This window comes from Eriocheir sinensis, chromosome 27 (genome assembly GCF_024679095.1).
Source record: "Eriocheir sinensis breed Jianghai 21 chromosome 27, ASM2467909v1, whole genome shotgun sequence".
Taxonomy (NCBI): domain Eukaryota; kingdom Metazoa; phylum Arthropoda; class Malacostraca; order Decapoda; family Varunidae; genus Eriocheir; species Eriocheir sinensis.
The window spans coordinates 4,886,435-4,912,050 of NC_066535.1; the positions used below are offsets into that span (position 1 = coordinate 4,886,435).

General features: G+C 41.7%; 1 protein-coding gene across 1 annotated transcript; it reads left to right on the forward strand.

The window, feature by feature from the left end:
* On the forward strand, positions 1-21,025 carry LOC127004024 (gamma-tubulin complex component 3 homolog). Its single transcript, XM_050871246.1, has 17 exons — positions 1-185; positions 4,559-4,734; positions 5,510-5,602; positions 6,093-6,303; positions 6,807-6,926; positions 7,161-7,279; positions 8,057-8,278; positions 8,624-8,791; positions 9,001-9,194; positions 10,674-10,825; positions 11,004-11,196; positions 11,419-11,623; positions 13,991-14,126; positions 16,917-17,137; positions 17,230-17,355; positions 17,765-17,899; positions 18,007-21,025. The coding sequence occupies exons 1-17, from the start codon at positions 122-124 to the stop codon at positions 18,178-18,180; spliced, it is 2,709 nt and encodes a 902-aa protein (XP_050727203.1). The 5' UTR covers positions 1-121; the 3' UTR covers positions 18,181-21,025.
* The last annotated feature ends 4,591 nt before the right edge of the window (positions 21,026-25,616 follow it).

A 25,616-nucleotide genomic window follows, 5' to 3' on the forward strand; every position in this document is an offset into this window, starting at 1 on the left:
TTCACACCCCGACCCAAAACAAAAACAAATGGCGCCATGAGACCTCCGGAGCTGGTCGATACTCGCTATTTTACGCCATATTTCCGTAATTACCTCACTGTTATCGGCCAGGAGAGCAGCAATGATGGACGCCTCCAACACGCTGCTCAAGAGACTGTGTTCGCACGTCACGGGGATTAATGACGGTGAGATGAGGCCTTTTGTTAGTGGTGGGGATGACCCTTCATGATTTTGACTATTATGTGGTATAGGAACCTGTAGGAGTAAAGTTGTCCATGTATTTGAGGCAGCTTAAGTCTGGTGAGCCGTAAGACCAGGGACGAGTCTGTCATTATTCTAGTGTTTGCCCATCCTCGCCCCTCGTAACCAAAATTGGCTAGGGGGCCTTTGAGACTGCGGGAATGTGGCGGTAAACATGAAATGCGTCTCAAACACATAGTTTTTGAGTTATGGGGGCTTGAAAAATACCCTAGATGTTATGGAGGGTTGAAAAATGCCCTAGGTGTTGGGACATTCCTTACATTTACCTAGATGTAGGGAAATTCCATACTTCATTCATGGATTTTATTTACCACGTACAGAAACCACGCAATTTCGCTCAGTCTCCATGCTAGAGGGGGGCGCCCCCCTGTTTGAGATTAGAGTTAGAGTTAGAGTAGTTTAATCCTTATACCCCGTGATAAAATGAGCAGGTGGTTTTAAGTTACGTGCATAAATAACAGGTAACTAATGTTAGTAGGTGTTCCCTTGCTTACCTTAGTGTTCAGTCAAATTATTGTAACAAATACTGGGACAATTATATATCATTTGAAAGCTTAGAAGTTGCTTTTTGCTGTGGTATAATGATAAATGAACAAATGGAACTTATATATTCGTATAGATGGGAAACCTCCAGTATCACCTCACACTCATCATGACATCATCCTCATGGCACACTCTGCTCTTATTTAGGTCAACAAGAAGACAAAAAACAATTCTCACGTATTGTCATGTATCATATCATGTGCCTGAAATACTTATTTTCTTGTGGAAATACATATATATCTGTTATCATGCCTAGAAATTGGTAGAAAAATTATAAAATACAGTACACATCGCGACCGTGTACTCACCGCGGGAAAAGCTGGAGCCTGACTACGACATAAACAAATCCTTGTAGCTTAAAAGCTAGGACGTGATTGGCCAAGCATCTAGCATGTTGAAAACAAATGGCCAATTACCGGTATATAGGGCTTAATGTATGACACATAACCTCAAGCATAAACAAACTGTGTGTCATAAAATGAGCTCAATATCGTGGCGTGACTGAGACTAACATAAAAGCAGTGATCATGCCCGACAGAGTATAAGGGTCAAGTATGCTCCCCCACCCAAAAAAAAAAATTTCCGGTGCTTCATACATGTGGGGGGGGGTCCAGGAGAGGGCGCAGGCCCCCCTGGTTGCCTGGGGGGTTGAGGGGGGCGAAGCCCCTCTGTTAGAGGTTAGGTTATGTAAAGTTTGGTTATAGTAGCTTAAGTATGCTCCCCCACCCAAAGGAACCGATTTCCCATGGTACTTGCACTATTATATTATGGTTGAGGGACATGTATTTCATTCCTTAACCCCTTCCCGGCGGCAGGGCAGATGTATGTACTCCCCCCAAAAAAATCGTCTATGTATAGACGCTGTCAATTTTCATCCATACGTGTATATATAGATTCCCCGCAAGTGGGCATTCCAGATTGACGTCTATATATAGACTCTGCCGCAAAACATTGAATCTATATATAGATGTTATTTAAGTTAGATTGGTTATATGTATATTTATATATTTATATGAAGGTTTAGAGTGTAATCACTGACAGTACATGAGTCAGGATGATCAAAATCATCCAAAAAATCAGCAACAATATCCTCAGCTACCAAAGAAGTAATTTCTTCCGGCTTAAGAGGTCTCTTTCTCCTTGACATGATAGACTATAGTAATAAAAGAAACATGAAAAGAAATGCAAAAATTCCCAGTGTTAGCTGATGTGCATTGCATATCCGCCGCCGACAAAGCACAAGCAGTGACTGTCCTTGAGAGGCAATGTCGGTAAGTGTCAGGGGGTTTGAGATGCCTAATAACGATTTATTTTGTTAATTTTGTTAGTAGTAAGGAATCATCTCTATATAGACCATGCTACAATCTAATGTGGGGAAATGAGAGCAAACGTTTATATATAGACGCGCTGACAAAAAAATCTCAATTTTGAAACGTCTATATATAGATCCTCCGCCTGGAAGGGGTTAACTATAACGTGGAGGCGTATTATCGTATTTTGGAGGCGTGGAGTCAATCTCCACAATAACCTTCACTTACTAGTAACACAAACGCATGAATCAGATTCAAAATGCGGTTAGTCATGATTCATGTGTTCGAACAGGTCGGGCAGGAGGTTCGGGAGCCTGCACTTGTGGGAGAACCCGCAGTAGCGTGTAGGGCACGGCGCTGGATGGATCACGAGTAGCCGGTGGTTTTGTTTGTGTCAGTAATAAACAATGAACAGAAACCTTGCGATGAGATGACAAGCTACCCGAACCATATTTTCATGCTGACTGCTCTTCTGAACTTGCTAACTGCATACCCCCCTCCCCCCCTCCTGCTGCCCCGCTGCACACGACTTTCATGCTCATCCCTATACTGTCCAAACCCCTTATGCAAGAGTTAACCAGCATCTCCATTCTTCCATCCCCTTCACTGGTAAACTCTGGAACAGCCTTCCTTCGTCTGTATTTCCTCCTGCGTATAACTTGACCTCATTCAAGAAGAGTGTATCAAGGCACCTCTCCATCCAAAATTGACCTCTCTTTTGGCTTCTCTTTATTTTTATCTTTTATTGGAGCGGCGAGTAGCGGGCTTTTTTTATATACTCTTTTTGTTGCCCTTGAGCCGTGTCCTTTGATGTAAAAAAAAATTGTCTTTGAGTATAAACACTATTTAATAGTCAAGATCGGTTGTTACGAATTCTCTCAATTTCAGTCTGAAGAACTACACAACACTGGTCATTCTCTGAGTGGTAAATTTCATTTCAGGCTTCTTGTACCTCACACAATTTATACATTTCTTCTCAGCCATGGCACACTCCTTTGATTTATGATCACCAGTGCATTTGAAACATTTAGGGGCTTCTTCATTGGTCTTGGCAGTACAGTTGGCCTCATGATGGCCATATCTCTGACAATGGTAACATATAATTGCATGGTATTTGTCTCTCACTGTGTATATTCCCCATTCTAATTTCAACTTGTCATGATTCTTGTAAATCAGCTCTAGCTCTCTCACAGTTGAGTCACACCTCAAAATGTATTGCATCGTACCGCCAGCTGCAGGCTTACTAAAAATCAGCTCAATCTTATTCTCAACACTCTGAATTGTGTGTAAGAACTCATTGCAATCCAAGATGGTCCCCTTTATTTTTCCTTGGTCTCCTCTTTATGCACATTGCATTGGTTTCATCTTTCCAACACTGTTGGTACTAATTTGCTCAACAGACTCCAATTTTTTAGCAGCCTCATCCCTTGTGTTCTCATTATCAAAGTTCATGACAATATTACCTCCATTTGTGAATTGTGAATCAGTTATTTGAATACCATTCAATGCCTGGGAGACTTCATCCTTCATATCTGTTGCCTTCTTTTCCTGGGTAGGAGCTTTCACAACTAGGAAATTAATAGATATAAATCTAGTTCTGAATGAGAGAATTATTATAATTGTTGTGACTGACCCACCTGATAGGCGAACCTCCCATAACTTACTCTGCGAGAGGGGTACCTCTTTGGCTGACTGGTTAAGGAGTGGCTTGCCCATCTCGCTGGTCGCGGGTTTGATCCCCAGCGCTAGCAAACCTTTTCTAGTCTGGATTAATTTCTCGTGTGTTTCGTGACACGCTGTGATTGTGTGGGTATATATTGAAGGGATATTCAAGCAATACATAATCTAGTAGTGTTTGTAAGCCTGCCAAGTTACTCTGCATCCCTTTCCTTTGTTCCAATGATATTTACTTAAAGTGTCAAATATTACTTTTCTAATGTTATTAATGTTAGTATATGAAACTGCTTAATAGTGATGATATAGAATGTATTTGTCTAGCATTTGTGCATTACTGTGTATATATTCTTTATCTTTATAAAGTACAACATATGAAAGTCCCCTTGTATGATTGCCCTCAATCTCTCTGAATGCATTCCCACAAATCAAGGTCCAAAATTTCATTCATAATGTAAAGTTTTGCTTGGGTTTTGCTTGGTTGTGCTCCCTTAAGAGAACCCAATAGGCAGACACAAGTTCAGTGAGTGTGCCATCAGTCAGTGCAAAGAGGCAGCTGCAAGATACCCTTGAAGCTCATAAGATGCAAGAAAATAGTATGCAAGCACACTGGTCCAAAGTTTATACTCATATTAAATTATTATTCTATTTTGTAGCTTCTCACAAATGTGGAATTTTATATGTTATTGGTAAGGATTGACATTTTTCATGAAATTATGTTTGCTTTCAATTGAGTTATTTTCATTATCTTGTTTTTGTCTTGTTTTCAGATCGACTGGCCAGCCATTTTCACATGGCTGTAAGTCTGCTGAATGAAGGCCATTCAAACGTTATGCTCAAAGACCACAATGTAGTTGCCGATAGAATCAAACGACGGTTAGTGAGAGAAAAGAGAATTGACGATGCTGCACGTTTTTCAAGTTTAATGAACAGATTGTTAAAATCGGTAAGTTGTGTTCTGTATCCTTAGAAAATATAAAGTTCATGTTATGAATACCATACATATAATAATACTATGGTTAACTATACCTTAGGTTTTTAGTAGTAGTATTCTCATAGTGAGAGACAAGTAATTATATATGACTTTGTGCACTTAATTGTTTTTCTTTTTTCTATCTAGCCCTTTTTCAATGGAAATATTTTCTCAGGATTATGGTTAAAAGCCTTTAGACTTATTTATGAAAACATCGTTGACATTTTTCATTTTATTAATTTTAGAGCTGATAGTTCAATATAAATTGATCAATGTTAGAAAAAGTTTGAAGGTTTTGCCTTTTATTTAGATGAAAATATTCTGAGATGAACTGCACATTACCGATAGTTTCACATAGCGGTGTCTTACTCTACAGCCTCCCAATGAAGCAGAATGTAATTTGCCATCACTGTAACCAAACTCTGCCATTTTAAGATACAAAGTTTAGGGCTTACCTGAACCCTTTTGTATGTCAGAATATCAGAGGCAAATATGAAATAATGAAAAGGAGAAGGAGTGACCTGTGTTAGCAAAGCTTGGGAGAGAGATGGTAGGAAAGCACTTAAAGTCACTTGACCTAGTTTACCTGCTCATTTAACCATGAATTTTACATCCTCACTTCTTCAATTATGAATGACCAGTTGTGATGGATAAGTAAATTGCTTCTGTACTTCGTTTTAGCTATATGTGGAAAGTGAAAAGATAGTTAATAAGCAGATAAGTTAATATTCCTACTTATTTATTTCAGGCTGTATTGCGTAATAAAACCGGCATCCTCACATTTTTTCTGTCTTTAAGTCAAGAGAATAGTGGCAGCATCAGTACGTCTACTCACACCACAGTAAGTGATTGCATGGACATACTTTTTTCTTACTGACACATTTCTACTCTAGGCCTATAGAATGACTGCCACTTGGAATGTCCAATAATGATACCAGTGTCATATGACCACAGCATGAAGTGCCAGGACTGCATGACCCAATCAGTCCAGTAATAATAATTTTGATAATGTGTTTTGGTATTAAGCCAAGATTGAAGAATTCATGCCATCAAAATTTGAGTAAATATGTGTGTATTTATTTATTTTTGTATTTTGAAGTTACTGTAATTCCTGGATGACAGTGATCAAAAGTGGGAACATGAGACAGACTTATAGAAGTGTGTGTGTGGTGCATCAAAACAAACATTCCTGTTGTCTCAGCAAGATATACTATACTAAACTGATAGGTACATGCGTATTATTCAAAGGAACTTCTATTACGTTTCTTTTTCTTGAAAGTTTATTATATTAGTATGGCAGATTTTATTGTATTTGCATCCCTGTTTTGCAGTTTGAGAATGGACTGTGCAATGGGCATGGAAATGAAGAAGTATTCCCATTACCAAAATTGCACAATCAACATTCAGATAGAAAGGTTCATCACGAAGGAGCACTGCCCAGCACTCCACCACCAAGTTCTCTTACTTCAGAGGCAAAAGAGCCCAAGTCGCCACACACCCCAGGAAGCAGTCGGGTGTCTCGCTTGGCAGCAATTTATAAAGGTAGCTGCTGACTGGAAAGTTTGGTTGTGTCAGATTTCATCAAGAGTATTGAGAAAAAAAGCTAGGATATATATATTGAACAAACAGTTATAATGTAATTACTCGTAGGACATTCTGAGAAAAGAATAGGAAATGCATGATAGACAAATGAAAATTACATAGTTAATGGAGGGTTGTTTGAATAAGATGTAGAGATGATAAATTTGCTTAGAAAACAGAAAAGTAGCTGAACACTGAGCAGTGGGAGCACTTTCAGGCTGCATAAGGAACAGGAGTGAGTTTGAAAATAACAGAGGGATCATTTTTTTTTAATATAACTGTTTCATGAATTAATCTTTTCTTTTGTCTTAACTCACTTATTTCCTGAGGCTTGACCCTCCTCATGCCCTGTTATACATGGAGTTGAGATGATCATGATCACATCGTCATGTTATCACAGCAGACTAATTGGAATGGGTTTTGTTGATATTCCCATCATGTAATGTTTGATATGATTCATCCAGCTTCAGGAGCAGCGAATGTGGCCTGCGAGACCCGCCAGTCTGAATCTCAGCCTCACTCCCCCTCCACTGAACAGTTACCACTCAGGCCAGTCACTCCAAAGAAGGGCCTAAAAAAAGATGGTAATTATTTATCTTTGTTGATACTGACTCCTTACTCAAGTATTTAATTAATTTAGTATTTGTAATACATAATAATCTATATAATGTTATACAAGAACAAATCAATAGTTAAGATCACTGGTTGAATTCTTTCCCAAGACTTGTTTTTTGACCTAGAAGTAGCTCATCAGTAGCACAGTAGTGTTCACAGGAGCTAGTCACCTCTTGTTTGTACATGCATTTGTATGTTTTCAGCGCTAATAGACGTAACAGAGAAAATGTTGATCAGGGACGTGCTCTTCATATTTCAAGGAATTGAAGGAAAAATTATCAAGATGGATTCAAGTAAAGATGGATATAGATTAGATCCAAAGGTAAGGTTGTAATTTGAAGAATGACTCTTTCAAATTAGAGTAATTAATATTTAGCTATAAATGTGAAACTTGCCACTAACACATTCATAAATAGTTTATCAGCAACAACAGAAAACTATCCATTAATAAGTACCTGCAACTGAGATTGTTAAGACTGAAAACCAAGATAGTTATTGTAAAACCAAACCCTGCTCAAACAATATGTCTTTAGGTAGTGATCAGCCAGAGGTGACCCATTTTCATTCATCCATCAGTAGTGATCTGCCTTTTCATAAACCTACAATTGCCTTCATCTGCACTTACCATTCTTGATAGGTTCTAGTGCTACATTAGGCCCCTATAGTGCTTACCTTGCCAGGAGAGAAAAATCTGGATATCTCAAGATAGCATGTGAATTTCTAAGCATGGATGCATCCTGTCTGGCCATCAATTAACATGTCAAATACAGCAAAGGGTGGCCAGGTAGCAGTCACCAGAGTAATGCTTAACAGACATTTTGGCGTCACATTTTTTTATTGTGACTTCCAGTGAAGTTGAAGGTTATGAAAAGTAAGTTGTGCCCCCAGGAGTTCCATATCTCTCAAATCATCTTTGAGAATGAGAGGTGCAAAGGAAATACAAGACACTAGCTTTTACCATCATAAGATCATTCCTCTATCATGTGTAGAATAGCAACTATGGTATGGAAAGTTTTTGAGAAATAAGTTTTGTCCAGAGTGCTCTGCAAATAGGACTTTAATGATTTGATATTCATTTTCTTTCTTGTAAATATTTCAGGTTCGATTGTCTCCAGGTCAGAAGGAAATCATTCTCAAGCTATCAGATGTTGGCTGGTTGTACAGTCAAGTCAAGGATTTCTGTGAGTGGGGAGGAAGCATTTCAGGAAATGACCGCATGGCAGACAGGACTGCTGCTGGACTTGTGAATCAGTCACTGGTGCTAGCTCTGAGGGAAGAACTCAGCGATTACTGTAGGCTGATTGCTCTTCTAGAGGCACAAGTATGTATACTACAACACCTTACTGTTTATAAGTTATATTGCCACTGGAAATATTGTTGAAATTATTATTGGTATAATTAATGAGCATGTGCTTTCTGGAAGTTGCTGGATTAGTTCTAGTAAATGAATTATATGAATTTTTGTGGTATTGATTTGAGGACACAAATACAGGTGTTAAAGTGACAAGAAAGACTAATGTTGGTCGTTAATTTGGACAAAGTAGGAGATTCTTCTGAATATAAAGACAAAAGCTGTGAAAATTATCTGATAATCATAAAAAAACTTACACGTGAAGGTAATGAAAAGCAAATATCCTGTACTACTGTCCTACTATCATGCTCATAGATCCAGGAAGGGGGGGACACACCACTTGGGGAGCCATCAGGCGGCCTAACTCTCCGGCGGCTGGTGATGTGGACCCTGGAGCCCCGGGCACAGCTCCGAGCCCTTGCTTTCCTCACACATGCTGCACGGAAAGTGTATGGTGGTGCTTGCGTCTCCTCCATATACCAGGTGGGGGCCATAATGCCTTGACTAGTACAGCAGCTGAGTTCACCCTTCAGCAACTCAATAGATAAGGACGATGAATAATTAGCCCAAGGTGTAGAATTTTGGTTTTAGTAGCTAATGCAAAGCCATGATAAATATATGAATAGCATGAGGAGTAGATTTCAGATTTAGGCCAATAATATAAAACAGGACATGACCTCTCCCCTTCACAGCACCTGCATCATGGTAACCCAGGTCACAGAGCCATTGTGTGCAAGGTGCTGACTCGTGCCTCTACACCCATGTATGTCATGCTGACCCAGTGGCTCTTGGACGGTGCCCTGGAAGACCCGCATCATGAGTTTTTCATTGCTGCAGACCCCACTGTGTCTGATGACCGGTTGTGGCAGGACAAGTACTCAATAAGGTGTGTTAAGGGTATTGCTACTTGTATAGCATCCCATTTTGTGCTTTGCTTCATTGTTTTAATGGAATTGTACTTTATATTATTACTATATCTTAGAATATATATACTGTGGGTGAAAGAAGATGATCCCCATAGTTAAATGGGAAGACAAAGTTATAATATTTGAAAGAAAGAGGAAGTAGAAGAATGAAAGGACTAGAGTATGCAAGGGTAGAGTATATAGATAGGAGTAAATGGAGACTTCTGCCATGGGACTTCCTTGAGGAAGTTTCAAGGAAAGGGCATTATAGTAAGTAGATATAAATTTAACCCATAAATTGCGCAATTAAGATTCAGGAATAGCTCCTGGGTGTGCAATAAATGTCAAAACAATAACCTGGTGGAAAACAATTTTTAGTATTACAACACCCAAGAGAGACATGTTGAGCACCAAATAGTGCCAAAAAAATAATAATAATTCACTTAATGTGGTAATGATGGCGGGATAAAGGTTGCGGATATGAGGTGACCTTGGGAGCGCTGGTAGTGATGGGGTAGATAGGACAGTGGCAGAGGGAAGATGACACATGGCACAGTCACGTCTGAACATTCTCTTGCTACAAATTATTCATTCCAGTTACAACAAACAAAATATATCACAGGAAACGCACTTTGTCAATTTCTATAATCAACCTCTTGCGCATCATTATCAAGAGGCCAGTCATTAGTCACACCAGCAATATTCTTGTCAAAGTTATGAATGTCTGACACAAAATCTGATCCATCAGACCAAACGAATGGAGTACGCGTTGTCTCGTGTCTCTGAGGCTCCTGCTCTCCCTCTGCCTCCCCCTCCTCTCCCACACCAGCTGACACCCCTCCCTCACTCAATTCATTAGCTGAGTCTTCTCTTATACCCTCACTGTCGTTTTCCTCATCTTTTTGCCACTCTGAATCATCGGACAGTGATGATGGTGTCAGTGAGTGGCTAGGCTAGCTAGTAACTTTCCACACTGTTGGAGAGGCAGCGTGTCTGTGACCTTGAGCGCCAGAAGCATGCTCACGCTTGCCATGCTTCCTCAGACCAGCTGAATCTGATGGTTGAATGTAATCTGAATCACTGTCTCTTTCAAATTTGTCTACTACAATCTTTCTCTTTTCCAATACTTTCTTTTTACCCCCTCCCATGCCTCCCCCTCGGTCATGACCGCAGGAGCTATATGAGACTGGTTGGCATCAGTAGATGACATTATTCTACTCTCCATGGCTGCTAAAGAGCAACTAATATGACGATGGTGACTACATGGTGCGAAAGAGGGATGATGTTGCCACACGAGGTTCATTGGAATATACTTTGGCATCGCGGGAAATATAAATATTCACCTTGGAACATGTGTCATCTTAAGATGTCTGGCGCAGTCTAACTCATAGCATCTTGAGATGTCTGGCGCAGTTTGCAGGTTAATTATGCTTTGTGTTTATTTTATCATGTAATTTCAGATGGTCCATGTTGCCAAGCTTTATCAACAAGTCCCAGGCACAAAGAGTTCTGGCTTCTGGAAAATCTTTGAACTTCCTACGTAATGTTTGCCACTTCCGGGCACCCATTGCAGGCAGGGAGGCCATCAAGACTGCGCTTCAGCAGACCACAGGTTAGTGAGCTACTTCAATAAACAGTCTTATCTGATACAAGGTAATTTAATTATTGTAATTTGAAAATTATAATCAATTATTTTATGCATATATCGTAGAAATCTTCAAGTAAGAGGCTGTTACTTTCATATCCTTGTGATGTTGAACTTTAGCTAAAGTATTTTTTTCTGCCAACAGTGGAATCACTGTTTACTCAGGATGAAAACAGTCAATTAGAGAACCTAATTGGACTAACATTCAGAGAAACATCTTGTCATGTGCTGGAGGAGATCATGACACAACACAAGCTGATGGACCACCTGCGGGCGCTGAGGCGCTACTTGCTGCTGGGCCAGGGCGACTTTATCCATTACCTCATGGAGATCCTCAGGTACTGCTGCTCAGGGACACACACACACACATACGAACAAAAAAAATTACACAAAAAAACATGCATGTTCCTGCTGGCACCTGAGGAAATATGTTGTCTCTTTATATGTTGTGGTAGCTTGGGCCAAAATGAGGCTATACCGAAAACAACATCTTAATGTCATGGTTGTGTTTTAAGAATTTGTAATCCTTTTGTTAATACCTTTGAGTATTTGCCTTTTAGCCCAGAGCTTGACAAGCCAGCCACCAACCTGTACCCCCACAACCTGTCGTCCTTGTTGGAGACCGCCGTAGCTGCCAGTAATGCTCAGTATGAGGAACCAGACATCCTGAAGCGGCTGGATGTGAGACTTCTTGAGATCTCTCCCGGGGACCTGGGCTGGGATGTATTCAGCCTCGACTACCACGTGGATGGCCCCATCGGCACTGTATGTATTCATTACTCCTCCATGTCGGTTTGTAAATGGGGCTGCTATAGTAAATCCAGAAGGAACTGGCGGACGGGGGGTATTCCACGTGGGGCTCTCCTTCCATACCACGCTGCCACATCTCTGTCTCCAGTTGTGGGCTTAGAGTCAAGGTGTGAAGGGGATGCACCATTAGCCTCCCTAAATCCCCCTCTCTCTCTCTCTCTCTCTCTCTCTCTCTCTCTCTCTCTCTCTCTCTCTCTCACACACACACACACACACACACACACACACACACACACACACGGCTCAGTAGCTCAGGGGTAGAGCGTCTGGCTCACAACCAGAAGGACCTGGGTTCGATTCCCTGGCCGGGTGAAGATAAGTTGGGTTTATCTTCTTTCACGTGTAGCCCCTGTTCACCTAGCAGTGAGTAGGTACGTGACCTCATTGTCGTGGTGTGTTGTGTGTGAGTGGTCTCAGTCCTACCCAAAGATCGGTACTACGAGCTCTGTGCTCTTCCGTAGGGGAATGGCTGGCTGTCTCGAGAGAGACCCGCAGCAGACCAAGAGGTGAATTACACACACACACACACAAGAATACAGGCTGTCCTGGTGACCTCTTCGTCATACACTCATGATTCAGTTTAGTGCAGACTCTTTCAACAGTTCTTTCGCTAACATTAGTGGCTCTCGCTGTTCTTGCAGTTACTCTTATGGGTAGCATGATAACTCCTCTGTTGTTTTTTACGTCTAAAATGTACTCGTTTACATTGTAAATGAGTTCTTTCTCATGGCTATGCAGCCAACAACGTGGAGAGGCAGGGAGAAGGAGAGGTGGGAGCAGGTGGGAGAGGCAGGACACCTGCTGAGCCTTCCATGACCTTGAGAGAAGTGACTTGGCTCTGGATGAGCAAAATAACAACGTTGGAATACAACATTGTCAAGTGTCGTGGTATTTATACAAAATCTTTGTTATTATCTTAAAAACGAAACAATCTCAACACTATATGACCTTATTGGATTATCCAGTTTTTTTTTTTTTTTTTTTTTTTTTGTTTTTTTTTTTGTTTTTTTTTTAAGCTGAGACAGCTCAAGGGCGCAATGGAAAAAAAAAAAAGAAAATAGCCTGCTACTCACTGCTCCCGAACAGAGGTTAATGGAGTGTCCAAAATCAGAGGTCAATTTCAGGAGGAGAGGTGTCCTGATACCCTCCTCTTGAAAGAGTTCAAGTTGTAGGCAGGAGGAAATACAGATGAAGGAAGATTGTTCCAGAGTTTACCAGCGTGAGGGATGAAAGAGTGAAGATCCTGGTTAACTCTTGCATAAGGGGTTTGAACAGTATAGGGATGAGCATGAGTAGAAAGTCGTGTGCAGTGGGGCCGCGGGAGGAGGGGAGGCATGCAGTTAGCAAGTTCAGAAGAGCAGTGAGCATGAAAATATCGATAGAAGATAGAAAGAGAGGCAACATGGCGTCGGAATTTGAGAGATAAAAGACTATCAGTATGAGGAGGAGAGCTGATGAGACAAAGATCCTTTGATTCCACTCTGTCAAGGACAGCTGCGTGAGTGGACCCCCCCCACACATGAGATGCATACTCCATACGAGGGCAGACAAGGCCCCTGTAAATGGACAGCAACTGTGTGGGGGAGAAGAACTGGCGGAGACAGTACAGAACGCCCAGCCTCGAGGAAGCTGATTTAGTAAGAGATGAGATATTATGAAGTTTCCAGTTGAGATTTTAAGTTAAGGATAGACCGAGGATGTTTAGTGTTGAGGAAGGTGATAGCTGAGTGTTGTCAAAGAATAGGGGATAGTTGTTTGGAAGATTGTGTCGAGTGGATAGGTGGAGAAACTGTGTTTTTGAGGCGTTGAAGGACACCAGGTTCCTCTTGCCCCAATCAGAAATAATAGTTAGGTCTGCGGCTAAGTGTTCTATTGCCTCCAGCCTTGAATCGTTAAGTTCCTGTAGGGTGGGTCTTCTATTAAAAGAAGTTGAGTAATGGAGAGTGGAATCATCGGCATAGGAATGGATAGGACAGTTAATTAATTAAATTCATCTAAAGGTAGTAAATAGCTGACATATGAGAGGAAGCGAGAGATGTTAAGAGTATATGGCAAGGTGCAGGGCTTAGCTGACCCGCAGGTGTTCCCCCCCCCCATCCGCCAGTTTCTTGTAGATTTACTATAGCTGGTATAATATAATGGGACTAAAATGTAACTATATAATTGGTTGACATAACATTGTATTTTTGCTAATTATAAATGGTTCTGTGACCCATCTTATTTGACAATCATTAATTTGTATTGTTTGAAGTGTTTTCTTTGTCACATTCCGTTTTATTCATAACTGTGCATGGGATTTACAAAGTTTTCTCTTTGTTCCAGGTGTTCACTGCTGAGTGTATCCGCCAATATTTGATGCTCTTCAATGCTCTTTGGAAGGACAAGAGAATGGAAATGATTCTCTCAGACATTTGGAAGGAACAAGCTGCTACATCCAAACTTTGTAGAGAACTTCCTGGTGAGTTGCAGCCATGTCATTTTGCATCATTATTCAAACATTTTTTTGAAGGTTACGTCTTTCTTTCATCCATATTCTATGTTTCTAAAGATTTGTATTTTCTGAATTCACTGGAAATTTTGTGCAATTTCTTGTAAGTTACATGCTGACTCAAAAGTCATTATCTATGTGTGGGCAAGACAGTGGAAGGCACCAGGTAAGCAGTACTGTACTTCAGATAGATATTTAGAGTTCAACCTCTAAAGGACCGGGGGCGGCTAATGTGGTTATAACCGATTTCCTAAATTTTACGCTAAATTTAGCTACTTTTCACCTTTTTTCGTGGTACACTCGATGGCAACAATGCCCGCGAGCCACTCACAGCACTTATCGCTGCTCTTTCCGTCTCTCCCACGCTCATCATGGAAAGAAGTGCTGACACTGATTTAGACATGTCCGATTCCCTGACCGCTCCCCACCGCCCTGTCACCTCAACTGTAGGGCATAAACAAGATGGAAAGGTCCACTAGCCACACACAAGAGGGGCTGTATAGTGTGGAAGGAGCATATATTAATTATTAATCCCTCTGGTATCTGGGTTAATAGAGTCACGGGGGCACCCAGAAATGGGAAAAACCAGGATATGGTGTAGGTTAAGTCAACAGACCCGAAAACCCAACTTTCGATCATGGCCTGCCATAAAGGCAACGACAGAGTACTGCACAGGTACTTCTGTCCATACTCATAATATTGTACGCTCCATGACTTTGTAGCAGTCAGTCTGCACCAGGGAGTGAAATGCACGCGATTGATGTCCTCCGGGCGCTGAGAAAAGGGTTCGAGCAGCGTCGTCACAGTTAGCACTCGTGGCAATCTCTCCCTGGCTTATTGCAGTCCTGCTGCACTTTGCAGGAATCTTTTACTTGGGATTCAGCAATTAGTCGCGACAGCCTCAGCTGTTAACCTATTGCTGGGGTGCCTAGCCCCGTGTTCACAGGCAGCAGCTAATGTTCCCCTGCCTGTCCAGTCACAGCAGCGGGGCCTGGAGCCAACCCAGAAAAGCCCAGGTATTTGTGGCAGCTTAACCGCCCAAGTCTGCACCATCATGTTTACCACGTTGGCTCTCTAGCAGACCCAGCACTGCCACAAGAAACTTTTTACGGGTCCAGTTTTACAAAACTGAAAGGCTAATGCTCTGTGCTGTTCTTAGGGGCGAGTACCTAAGAACAGCGCAGAGCGTCGGCTTTATCACTGCGTTAGCAACCTCGTGGCTATGAGCACCGCAGGCTTTACTACCCAGGTCAACCAGAAGGCATACCAGAGCGATACCCGAAGCGGTCCGGGCTGGCAACAGGCATCAAGTCCTCAAAGCAGGCTTCTATACGGACGCCTGGGCAGGCACCCTTGGGCGCTACCCTTTTAAGCCCACCAATGAGCCCAAAGGCCCACTGACGCCGGGCAAGTACGCCAGGGGAGGATAACCAAAGAGTCAATGACAACCTGGCGCATCCATTTGTGCGGTGATCTGTGGCTGTTTAGTTACACTGTGTTGCCCTTGCAAGCCAGAGGGGGTGGGTATCCCCTGCACAGTGCATCCACCAGGACCACAGGGAGGCCAGCCACAAGAAATAACCACGATTTACGGCCAGCCCTCACCTCCAGATCGGGCTGGCCCACGGGACTCCCAATCCCCAGCGGGCCCCTTTACTCGCCTCACCATATGCATGATAAAATCCTTCTTTCACATGTTGGACCAAGGGCGGTACTTATCCGCATTTCTTATTCCGCCCTCACTCCTTCAGGAGTGCTAGCGGACCCACACGCCTTCTCCACGGGGACTGGGCCCTACTCACCTAGTCCAGTCTGGATTTAGGCAGTCATCAAAGCTTAAGCAAGGGTTTGCACTGTGTGTTTCATTTAAACAGTCCTTTGACACTCCTGCCATTTAAACCTGCACTGCCTTGACTCTCGTCACTTCAATATGGTCTGCAGCGCCGGGCAAGAACGTTTACGTGCCAGTTGTACTGCGAAGCACACAGCTTTCCTGTGAACCTTCACACCAGGACATCAATATCATTGCTACGTGCAAGCTGGGGCGCGCCTTACGGGTGCGGTACGCCGCCCGGGCAGAGCTTAGAGGCATTGCGTGGGCAATTTGAATGACTTTTGGCGGCGCGAGACAATTTTTTAAAATTTTTTAGAAAAAATTTAATATTTTTTTAAAACTCCCGGATACGGGCGAGGTTGGATATGATGCATCCGGATAACTGAGGGCTTACCGTAGTATATCTTGCGTAAAGAGAGCGCGGGGCACCCATTTTCTTTACTCCCTAGACATAGCCAGGGAGGCAAATCGGACACATGGCGCGTTCACCCCAAATGTCTCCTATTCAACTCGCTGTTTCTCCATAACCACGGCACAAAGAGACTTCTGAATGGCGTCATAAGAAAGAGGAAGACTTGATCGTTAGTACAAAATCTATCTTATTTACTCATGGAATGTAGGTTAAGCATAGAGAGTGTGAATACAGGCAATTTTGGGGGTTCAGCACTGGAAGGCTGGTCCCAGCGGTACCGAAAATACATCCACCCCCAGTCTTTTAGGGGTTAAGGATTGTCCTTTTTATTCAGACTCAACTAATTTACTGTTCCTGTGGAGGAAGAAGAGCCACTGATGAAGGTGTTGATATCATTAAATCGATTTTTATCTCCAACGAAACAAGAAAATATAATCATGTAGATCAGACGCCAGTCAAGAGTGAAGAAAATGGGAAGAAATCTGACTGGTTTTCTTGTTTTGTTTACAACTAGAATTGGGTGTTGTGCTGCACGGTGTTCAGCTGCTCACCCAGGAGATGGTCCACCTCGTCCACCAGATGGAGTACTACATGACCTTTGAGGTGCTTGAGTGTGGCTGGCACGACCTCATGACCGAGCTCAAGACTGCACAAAGTCTTGATGAGGTCATAGCAGCTCACAACAACTTCCTGAAGAGGATTGTTGCTGGAGCTTTGCTTGATGCTGAATCAAAGGTATTTTGATGTATCTTTTCCCATTATTGATGGTTAGGTAGTGCATACAATGCACATAAAGGTTCCTAATGTTCTTTCTTTTATTTCAACAGGAAGTAAGGACTCATCTGAGAACATTTTACAATCTTATCCAAAATTTAAGAGCGCTCCAAGAAAGGCTTGCTCACACTGTATCTGCAGAAGTTAATGCCCGCAAGAATGCAGTCTTGGAGATTAAGGTAAAGAAAAAAAATTACAGAAATTTGAAACTTCATGATTAATAGTTCTTATGTTAGTAAAAATGGCACTATTAGCATCTTAGGAATATTCATTAATGTATCGTAGGTAGTTTTTGCCATCTTTATCATCAGCATTATTTGTTTATGAGATTTCAGAATCCACTTCTCCATATTCCTCTCCAGTATTGTAAAACAGTAACTAGAAGGGAAACACTCTTGAGGTACACAGGCTTGAGACTTAGGGCTGCTCCCTCCAGCTATTATAGCACAGATCATTTGTCAATGTGGTAATTTTTTCATCTATTTTTGATGGCAGCATTGATGATTGCATTGAGAAACTGCAGGCAGGCCTAATTTCAGGTATGATAAGGAGAAAAATGCATTATTTCAATTTTATTTTATGTCGCAGGCTAGAACAGAAGCTGGTGACTTCGGAACCTCAACAGATCACCAGGAAATAGAAAGGAAGAGAAGAAAAGAATTCACATCAAAGGTTGTTCCAAAATTGAAGTCAGATCTCAGGATCAACACTCAGACATATCAGGTAATTAAATATCTTGGCAGCATTTTATATTAGCAGTAAAGTAAATTTTGAAAATTTTAGCAAAAATATTTGTAGTATTTTATCCAAGTGGAATTTCTTTTTTACAGGATATGGTCCAGTCATTTTTACTGATGTTGGCACAGCACGATGACGAAAACCTGCACCTACTGAGCACTCGCCTTGACTTCAACGAGTATTACCACCGCCGTGATCACCGTCTCAACCAGCGCCTCACCTACCACCACAAGCGGAAGAGCATGGGCACTTCATTCTGCCAGTGATAATGATTGTCTGTGATGCCTACAAAGGAGTACTAAATATTTTTCTGTGTTCTGTAGATTGGGTCGAGGTCATGCCAGCAGCAGCTGTGTAAGGAGGTGAATATCACCTGGGATATGTGAGGTCTTTGTGGACAAAGGTGAGTTCTAATGTGATTGTAATCATCTTACTATAGTGAAAGTCAGGTGTGTAGAGTGGAAATGTTTAGTACCAAAAGAAAACAGAGGAATGGTCAAGAAAAATTCATGTGAACATGAAAGAGACAGCCATTGCCATCAACCTCACAGTGAAGACTAGTTTCAAGCTATTTAGCTTCATTACGCTTCTGAGATTTTGCCACATACTAAGCTTCTTTTAGCTCACTTGTGCAGGTTTGTGGAAAGGTGAGTACAAACACAGTGTCATAACAGCTCCTGCAACTTAGAATCAGCAATACCTTCAGTTAAGCACTTCTCTGTTACAATTTTTGCACCACAAAATAGTTTAATCTTGCTTTGAGTGGACATCATTTATACACCATACTGGGATTTCGAAACTAGGGGCACAAAAGAGAAATTACTGGTCATGATTTGGAGAGGTTTATGTATGTCCTGCAGTGGAATGATTATTTTAATGAGAAAAAAAAACATTACAGTAGCTTATAGTTTTGATATATATGTTGACTCCCATGTGACTAATCTTATGTGCCTGCCTTTAATATGTGATTTTCATAAATATTTTTTTGAGTAATGTGTTTACCCCTTTGCCACTATAAGTAATGTTAATGGCCCAATGTTTTACGATGGATTTTTTTAAGAACAGTAGAAGTGTATTCAATGAATCAAGTGTTATATTCAAGCTGTTGGATCATGTCAGTATTTTCATGTTTTAAGCAAAATGTGTTTTCATTAAGTGTGGGTTCAGTACTATCCAGACCCCTCTTTCTTAAATTTTCACTGCACTATGATCACACCCTTTCTGTGATGCAGATGTTTGTGGTTATTGGTGACTGCAGTGAGCACAGATCATAGCCAGGGAATGTGATCTGATTACTTGCTGACAAACATTTATTATGAATTGGCCATTATACAAGATATTTAAAAATCCGTCCCAACTTTTCCTAAACAATCAGTTTTATCAATTGTTTTAAGGTAACTAATCTCCATATAGTCACTTGAACTGTGCCTTTAATTTGGTTTTCTGTCTAGACCACCATAGCCTTCAGAGGCATCACTAGATTCATGACATCCTCAGATAAAAACAGACTAGATACAAAAGTATACATAGTATCCATTACCCAGGCAGGAAACCGCATTGCAGTGGTTAGCGTCCCTCACTATGAATCTGCATGCCTGGGTTCACATCCCAGTCTGGGCAGTTGGCACACAGCCCACCCAGCTGTTCATCCTTTTTGAGATGGTCGATAATTGGGTACCTGTGGAAACCTGGAGAAGGTAAACTGCGGTAACCCAAATGTTACACTGTCCCTGTGGGGGTTAATGGGTTCTCCCACCACAGGCTCAAAGGACCAGCGGGACAAAGATGAGGATGGCAGCCACACACAGCTATAGTGTATGCTCCCAACTTTACCATTATATTGGTGTGTTATCTTTTCATTAAAAACTATGAAAAATGAACAAATACCATGCTCCCTTTTCACAATGGCTTGATGGGGAGTGAAAAAGGGCTATGTAGACTATTCTTATCAATATTCTAGGCACAAATAGTTGAAGGAAGGCCAGTCACCAGCCTCAACTTCATATATCATTAAAACTATATCCCTTCAACTTGTCTGTTATGACAGAAATATGGAGACAATGTCATTTAATATATCAAATTTGCTAAATATATAAAATAATATCTTAATCATGTTTTAAACATATTATTCAAGTAAAATCACCATCTTGGCTAATTTCTGATACATTGACCGGAAATGCAGTTTAATAAACAACATGCTACAGTGCCAGTTTCTCCTATTGTTAGTAATTATTTATTGCATCTCAATATACTCTGCCTTTTACCTAAGCTTAGTCAGTAGCCAGTGCCAAAATCATTCCATTTCCAGCTGTATTTCAATGCTGTTTGCCATTCTTTCTTTGCTATTGCATTAAGCTTTAAATATATTGCACAGTACTGTAACTGATTTAGGTGTTATATTTGCTGAAACATGCATATTAGGTGAGGTGACAGAGGAGGTGGTTAGTGAGGCCAGGAAGATGCCAGGTACTATTGGATTACCTAGACTGCAAGGTATAGTGTGGGAGTCCTGCATATCCTGCCAAAAGGTGATATTTTTTTAAGTGCAGATTGATAATGGCAAGATACCTTTGTAAATGGGCATTTGTTATATAACACAGAATTTGGTAAATCCAAAGTCCAAGTTAACTTAAGGAGTAACAAACAATTATGATGATGAGTGGAACTTCATTTACCAGAAGCTGTCTTCTAGAGCTCTGAATGGTTTGGCCTAAAGCATATGCTTCTGAGAAGTCTGTTGAACTTCAAAGTCATCATGAGGTGTGGGTCTGTGTGAGTGGTGGGTGTGAGCTGCAAAGGCACAGGGACACATGACGGTGAATCAGTCGCACTTCAGGAAATCATGTAATCCTGAACTGCATCTTTAAAACACAAACATTTTTGTGTTATGTGGTGACTACCTTGTCATGATTTGCCTTTGTAAACTTCCTGAAACAATTCTAATTTTGCAATACCAGTGATGATAACACAACAGTTGCATGATTGTTTAATGATGGCCTTAAGTTTTATACATTCCTGGACTTGTGTGCTACCAACCATTGTATGTATTGTACCAATTTAGTTATGTAGGTGTGTGAGATAAGCAGCAAGGAAATAAATTTTACTAATAAGTTTCAAACTGTGTAATTTTCTCATTTCTTTTGCATTAGTAGCCTCCCTAATATTATCATTTTACATTTTCAGCATTACCCATATCCAGGGGGTTAGGTGGTAAATATATGCCATCTATTTATAACTTGGATGTCCTATTTCCCCCAGGAACTTTCCCTTGAAAGCACTCACAGTATAAGACCCTCTAGTTTCTCCCAATCGTGCACTGCTCACTACATCAACTCTCCTTGGAGTTGTAAGAAAGTGAATTACCTCAGCTTTCTTTTCACTATGGTGCAGTTCAGTAATTCGATCATAAAGCAATGCTCACTTTATTGTAACTTCTATAACATAATTCATTTAGGCTTTGAAACGACTCGTTCTTGATGTATTTTTTATATTTTTGCACACAGGAAGGGAGAAAATCAGTCCTGTACTATTTCATCATCAACATGTTCAGTGATAATGGCTGATGAGTCAATGATTCAGTGGCCCTCTTCATGTTGTCATGTTCACAGATGGTAAAGATAAAGGAACAGGCGGGGGCATTCGTTTTGCGACGCTAGAGGTGAAATTCTTTGACTGCCGCAAGACGAACTACTGCAAACGCATTTGCCACGGATGTTTTCATTAATCAAGAACGAAAGTTAAAGGTTCGAAGACAGTCAGATACCGCCCTAGTTCTAACCATAAAGAGCTGAAAATTAAGGTGTCGAGTGAAAATTGGGAAACAGAACTCCTTAAATCTTGGTGTTACTTCATAATCTGTTTGCATATTTGTTCAAGTAATAAGGGAAATCACCAGTCGTTAAATATTGCAAGGGCCTTTGCAACAATTCTGATGAGTGAGGTAAAGTAAAAATTTGTAGGAAAATGAGGTAAATCTACCTTAGGGAGTAAAACTTTTTTTTGTAATTCAATTTACTGAGATGATTAGGTAAACAAGTGAACTGAAAGAAAAAAAAATGGAGAAAAAGTTTATTTTTGTAGCGCTCTTAGGTTTAAGTGCACTGCATAGCGATGATGATGATAGTATTTAATGAGCATTTGAGATTCCTTAAGTTTGCTTGTCTTAATTAAGGGACGAGGTGAAGGAAAACGCGTAGTCTTCGCATTACATCAGTTTCTGGACTATTAAACTTTCGTCTTTCCTCACAAGGTCTAGTTTTTCATCAGACCATTGCACTATATTTAATAGATACTGAAAGGGCGCTGTTGAGAACCCTTTCAAAATAAAGTTTCCACTGATGGCGGGTTACGATGCAGTAGCCTCAGTGTGTTGTTGGATAGATAACAATCCTGTAGGCTGAGGGAGACACGTGAGGCGTTATCTGATCGCCCTCGCACCGTACCCGTACTGCTGTCCGGGACACGTGACTAAACATGCGAGCCGCCACTGCGCTGACCAAAGAGACTGCGCACCATAATATAGAGCCAATTTCGCAGTTGTATAATCACACTCTGTACTGCCTTGGGGTTGGGATGGCATGCTCCTCCCTTCTCCTTTGTTGTTTACTTGCAACAATAAACTATCAATCAATCAATCAGTCCAACACAATGGTCTTGTAATCCCCCGAACCAAAACTATTCCGTCTTCTACACCATAAGGATTAGGTTTTCGATGCGACATCAGATGTACCTACAAGAGATTTCCCGTTTGGTTTCCTCAAATTTCCGAACTTAAATAGAAACACAAAACACTACACAAGGAATTTTCGAAGTCTTTAATTGACATTGGTTTGATGGCTTACTAATTAACCCATCATGGAGAACTATGAAAATGGCCCTTTAGTCTTGTTGCCGAAGCACTGACCGCTGAAAGGAATTATGCGCCGTTTTTGTCAGATCAAGAATTAGTAGTAGGCTAGTAGATGTAATGATGTGAAAGTGGGAAAAACGAGAAAATAAAAAAAATACCTTCGAAATTAAAGGACTATGTAATTATAACGGAACAGAAGTATATGAAAAACAAAAATGAATCAAAACTTTTTTTTTTTTTTTTATCCGTGTGTGTGTGTGTGTGTGTCGGAAGATACAACAATGAATGCTGAGAGTTCCACAGCTGGCAGATCATTACCCCATTGGGAGTATATATTTTCCATTACTTGCGGTCGCTTTCAACACACTGCTTATCACGTACTTGTCACCGCTATCGACAAACTGCTGCTGCTTGCATAACTTTTTTTTTTGTTTGTTTGTTTTTTGGTATTTCGTTGGGGACATACCCCAAGGGAGGAAGGCGGTGCATGCCGCGCAACCCCCCAGACGGCTGGTAGAGAGATGCCCAATTCTTTCAAGGAGGCGGCCCAACAACGGGGCTGAGGGTGTCGGAAAGAGCCCACCTTTCCACTCCCATGGCAGCGGGCAGGTCTCGAACCTATACGCTACAGCACCCCACCGGAGCGCAAGGCGCAGACTCTACCACGGGAGCCCCCCGATTGCATGACTTGTGATTCCTAAATAACTCAGTCCGCAACTACATTCAAAGGGTACGAGTAACATTTCATCATTATAACCATGCGTAGTGTGCCCAGAGTTCAATTTCATACTCTGTATCTCGGAAATTTCACATACCTTGGTAGAGTAGTTCTGAACAACGGTGAGTCTCGCCAGGAAGTCTTACGGCAGATTGGCTTGGCCCACGGTGTTATGGACTCCTCAGCAAGATAGGTATCTATGACGTTGTCGATACCTCTGCTCGCTGTCTTACTCTATGGATATGGGACATGACACTAAGCGGGGACTTTGAGAGGCGGACTGGTGCATTTGGTAATAAATGTCTACGCAGAATCATGGGGATATCGCTGGAATGACTTTATGTTAAACCGGCGACTACTCCGTGAGATTGATTCGACATATATTACTTGCATAGTCCTTCAACGCCAACTCGACCAGGCTATACGGAGATGTGGCACGTGCGTTACGCAGAAGCTGACACTGGTCATCGGGTTGTCTATGTAAGAGACACTCCTGAGTGGAGAAGGTCAAGGGGACGCCCACGGAGTTTGTGGCTTGAGCAAGTCGATAGATCCTGTCGGGAGGTACTCACCGGATGGGAAGGGGGCCTGCATGGAGATTCGCCCGGAGGGACCCCCGGACTTGGACGTCTTAGGGTGGGCGAGGGGACGCAACCCCCGGCATATGCTTGATTGATTGATCTTAAGTAGGTTATTTTTGCAACATTTGTTTGAGGCCAATCACATTTATGACATATGCTTCCATTATAGATAGGTAGAGATGGGACGAGGGGATGCATCAGCCGTGGTTCGTAGCGTGATTAAACGTGAGATTGACCTTGAGGGGTGCAAGTGCCCGGGAAAGCAACCGCCACCTTTGTGTGGGAATCCGCCTGTCTCTACCCAATGTGTGTGTGTATGGGCGTATGAGAGAGAGAGAGAGAGAGAGAGAGGGGGGGGGGATGGGGATCAGACAAATACGGAACACCTAAGAGCGATCAATGAGTTAATAACGTTCCTAGTGCTAGATCAGCTCACTTAGTAACCAAGTGAAACTTGTTGTAAAATGTTCAGTACATCCCCCTGTATAAAACACAAACCGTGCCAGAAATTTTCATTGATTGCTTACCCCCGCCAGAAGCCTAAAGGGGGTGACCATGCCCAAAGTGATGGTACACATAACAATTGGTAACCTTTTCAGCTAGGCTCACCTCTCTGGGCTCCCGGTCTAAGACTCGCCGTAACACTGGCGGATGAGAAACGGTAACCGAGAAGCAGTGTGGTCGCCAGGATGAGATGCAGACAGGCATTGGTCTGCCTGAGAGGAACCAGGGTCACCTGCACCCAAAACAACCCACATTGCCAGTCTGGACTTTGAGGCGACGGTGGTTGATAGCCGTACCAACCACAGGCTCTGCTAGCTTAAGAACAATATGTAGGCTATAATGATGTTTGAAATACTAACTAAATAAAGTAGGTTGTCGGTCAGTTATTGGCGAGGCTGGGGACAATGAATTACTTTGTGAAAGAATTTGAGAAAAATAACTCTCAGAACGTAACTCTAACGGATGGAGGCCGTAGTAGTAGTAGTAGTAGTAGTAGTACTTAGTAGTAGTAGTAGTAGTAGTAGTAGTAGTAGTAGTAGTACTTAGTAGTAGTAGTAGTAGTAGTAGTAGTAGTAGTAGTAGTAGTAGTAGTAGTAGTAGTAGTACTTAGTAGTAGTAGTAGTAGTAGTAGTAGTAGTAATAGTAGTTGTAGTAGTAACAGCAGCAGCTTAAGCTTACATAATAAACGCACGTTATATCAGTTTTTGACAAGGCTACGTAAGGGCAGTCACGTGACGCTCTCTGGTAACAAGAATATTTTATTGATGTTAAAAGACAAGCAAGAAAGAAAGTATCAACGGCTCCTAACGTCTTTTCTTGCCTTACAGCAGCTCAAGTACATGAATCCTTGATACGACACTCCTGGAAGTCATTTACCTTGACTTAATTTATTTGTTTTCCTCCAGTGTTGTTTGCCAGTTGTCACACACAAGTCAGGCGGGTGACATCATGGTGACATGCACGGGGTGGCATGACCCCGTGGTCCAGATGCCCGCCTTCCCACGACCCACGGCCCGCCGCCTGATATATAACAAGGGCGCCGGGAGGGTC

What these genes read in the sequence shown, in the direction of transcription:
- LOC127004024 (XM_050871246.1), top strand. Translation starts at nt 122, where the DNA reads ATGATGGACGCCTCCAACACGCTGCTCAAGAGACTGTGTTCGCACGTC. An exon ending in GATATAGATTAGATCCAAAG is followed by an intron (nt 7,280 to 8,056) that starts GTAAGGTTGTAA and finishes TAAATATTTCAG; the next exon opens with GTTCGATTGTCTCCAGGTCA. An exon ending in TCAACACTCAGACATATCAG is followed by an intron (nt 17,900 to 18,006) that starts GTAATTAAATAT and finishes TCTTTTTTACAG; the next exon opens with GATATGGTCCAGTCATTTTT.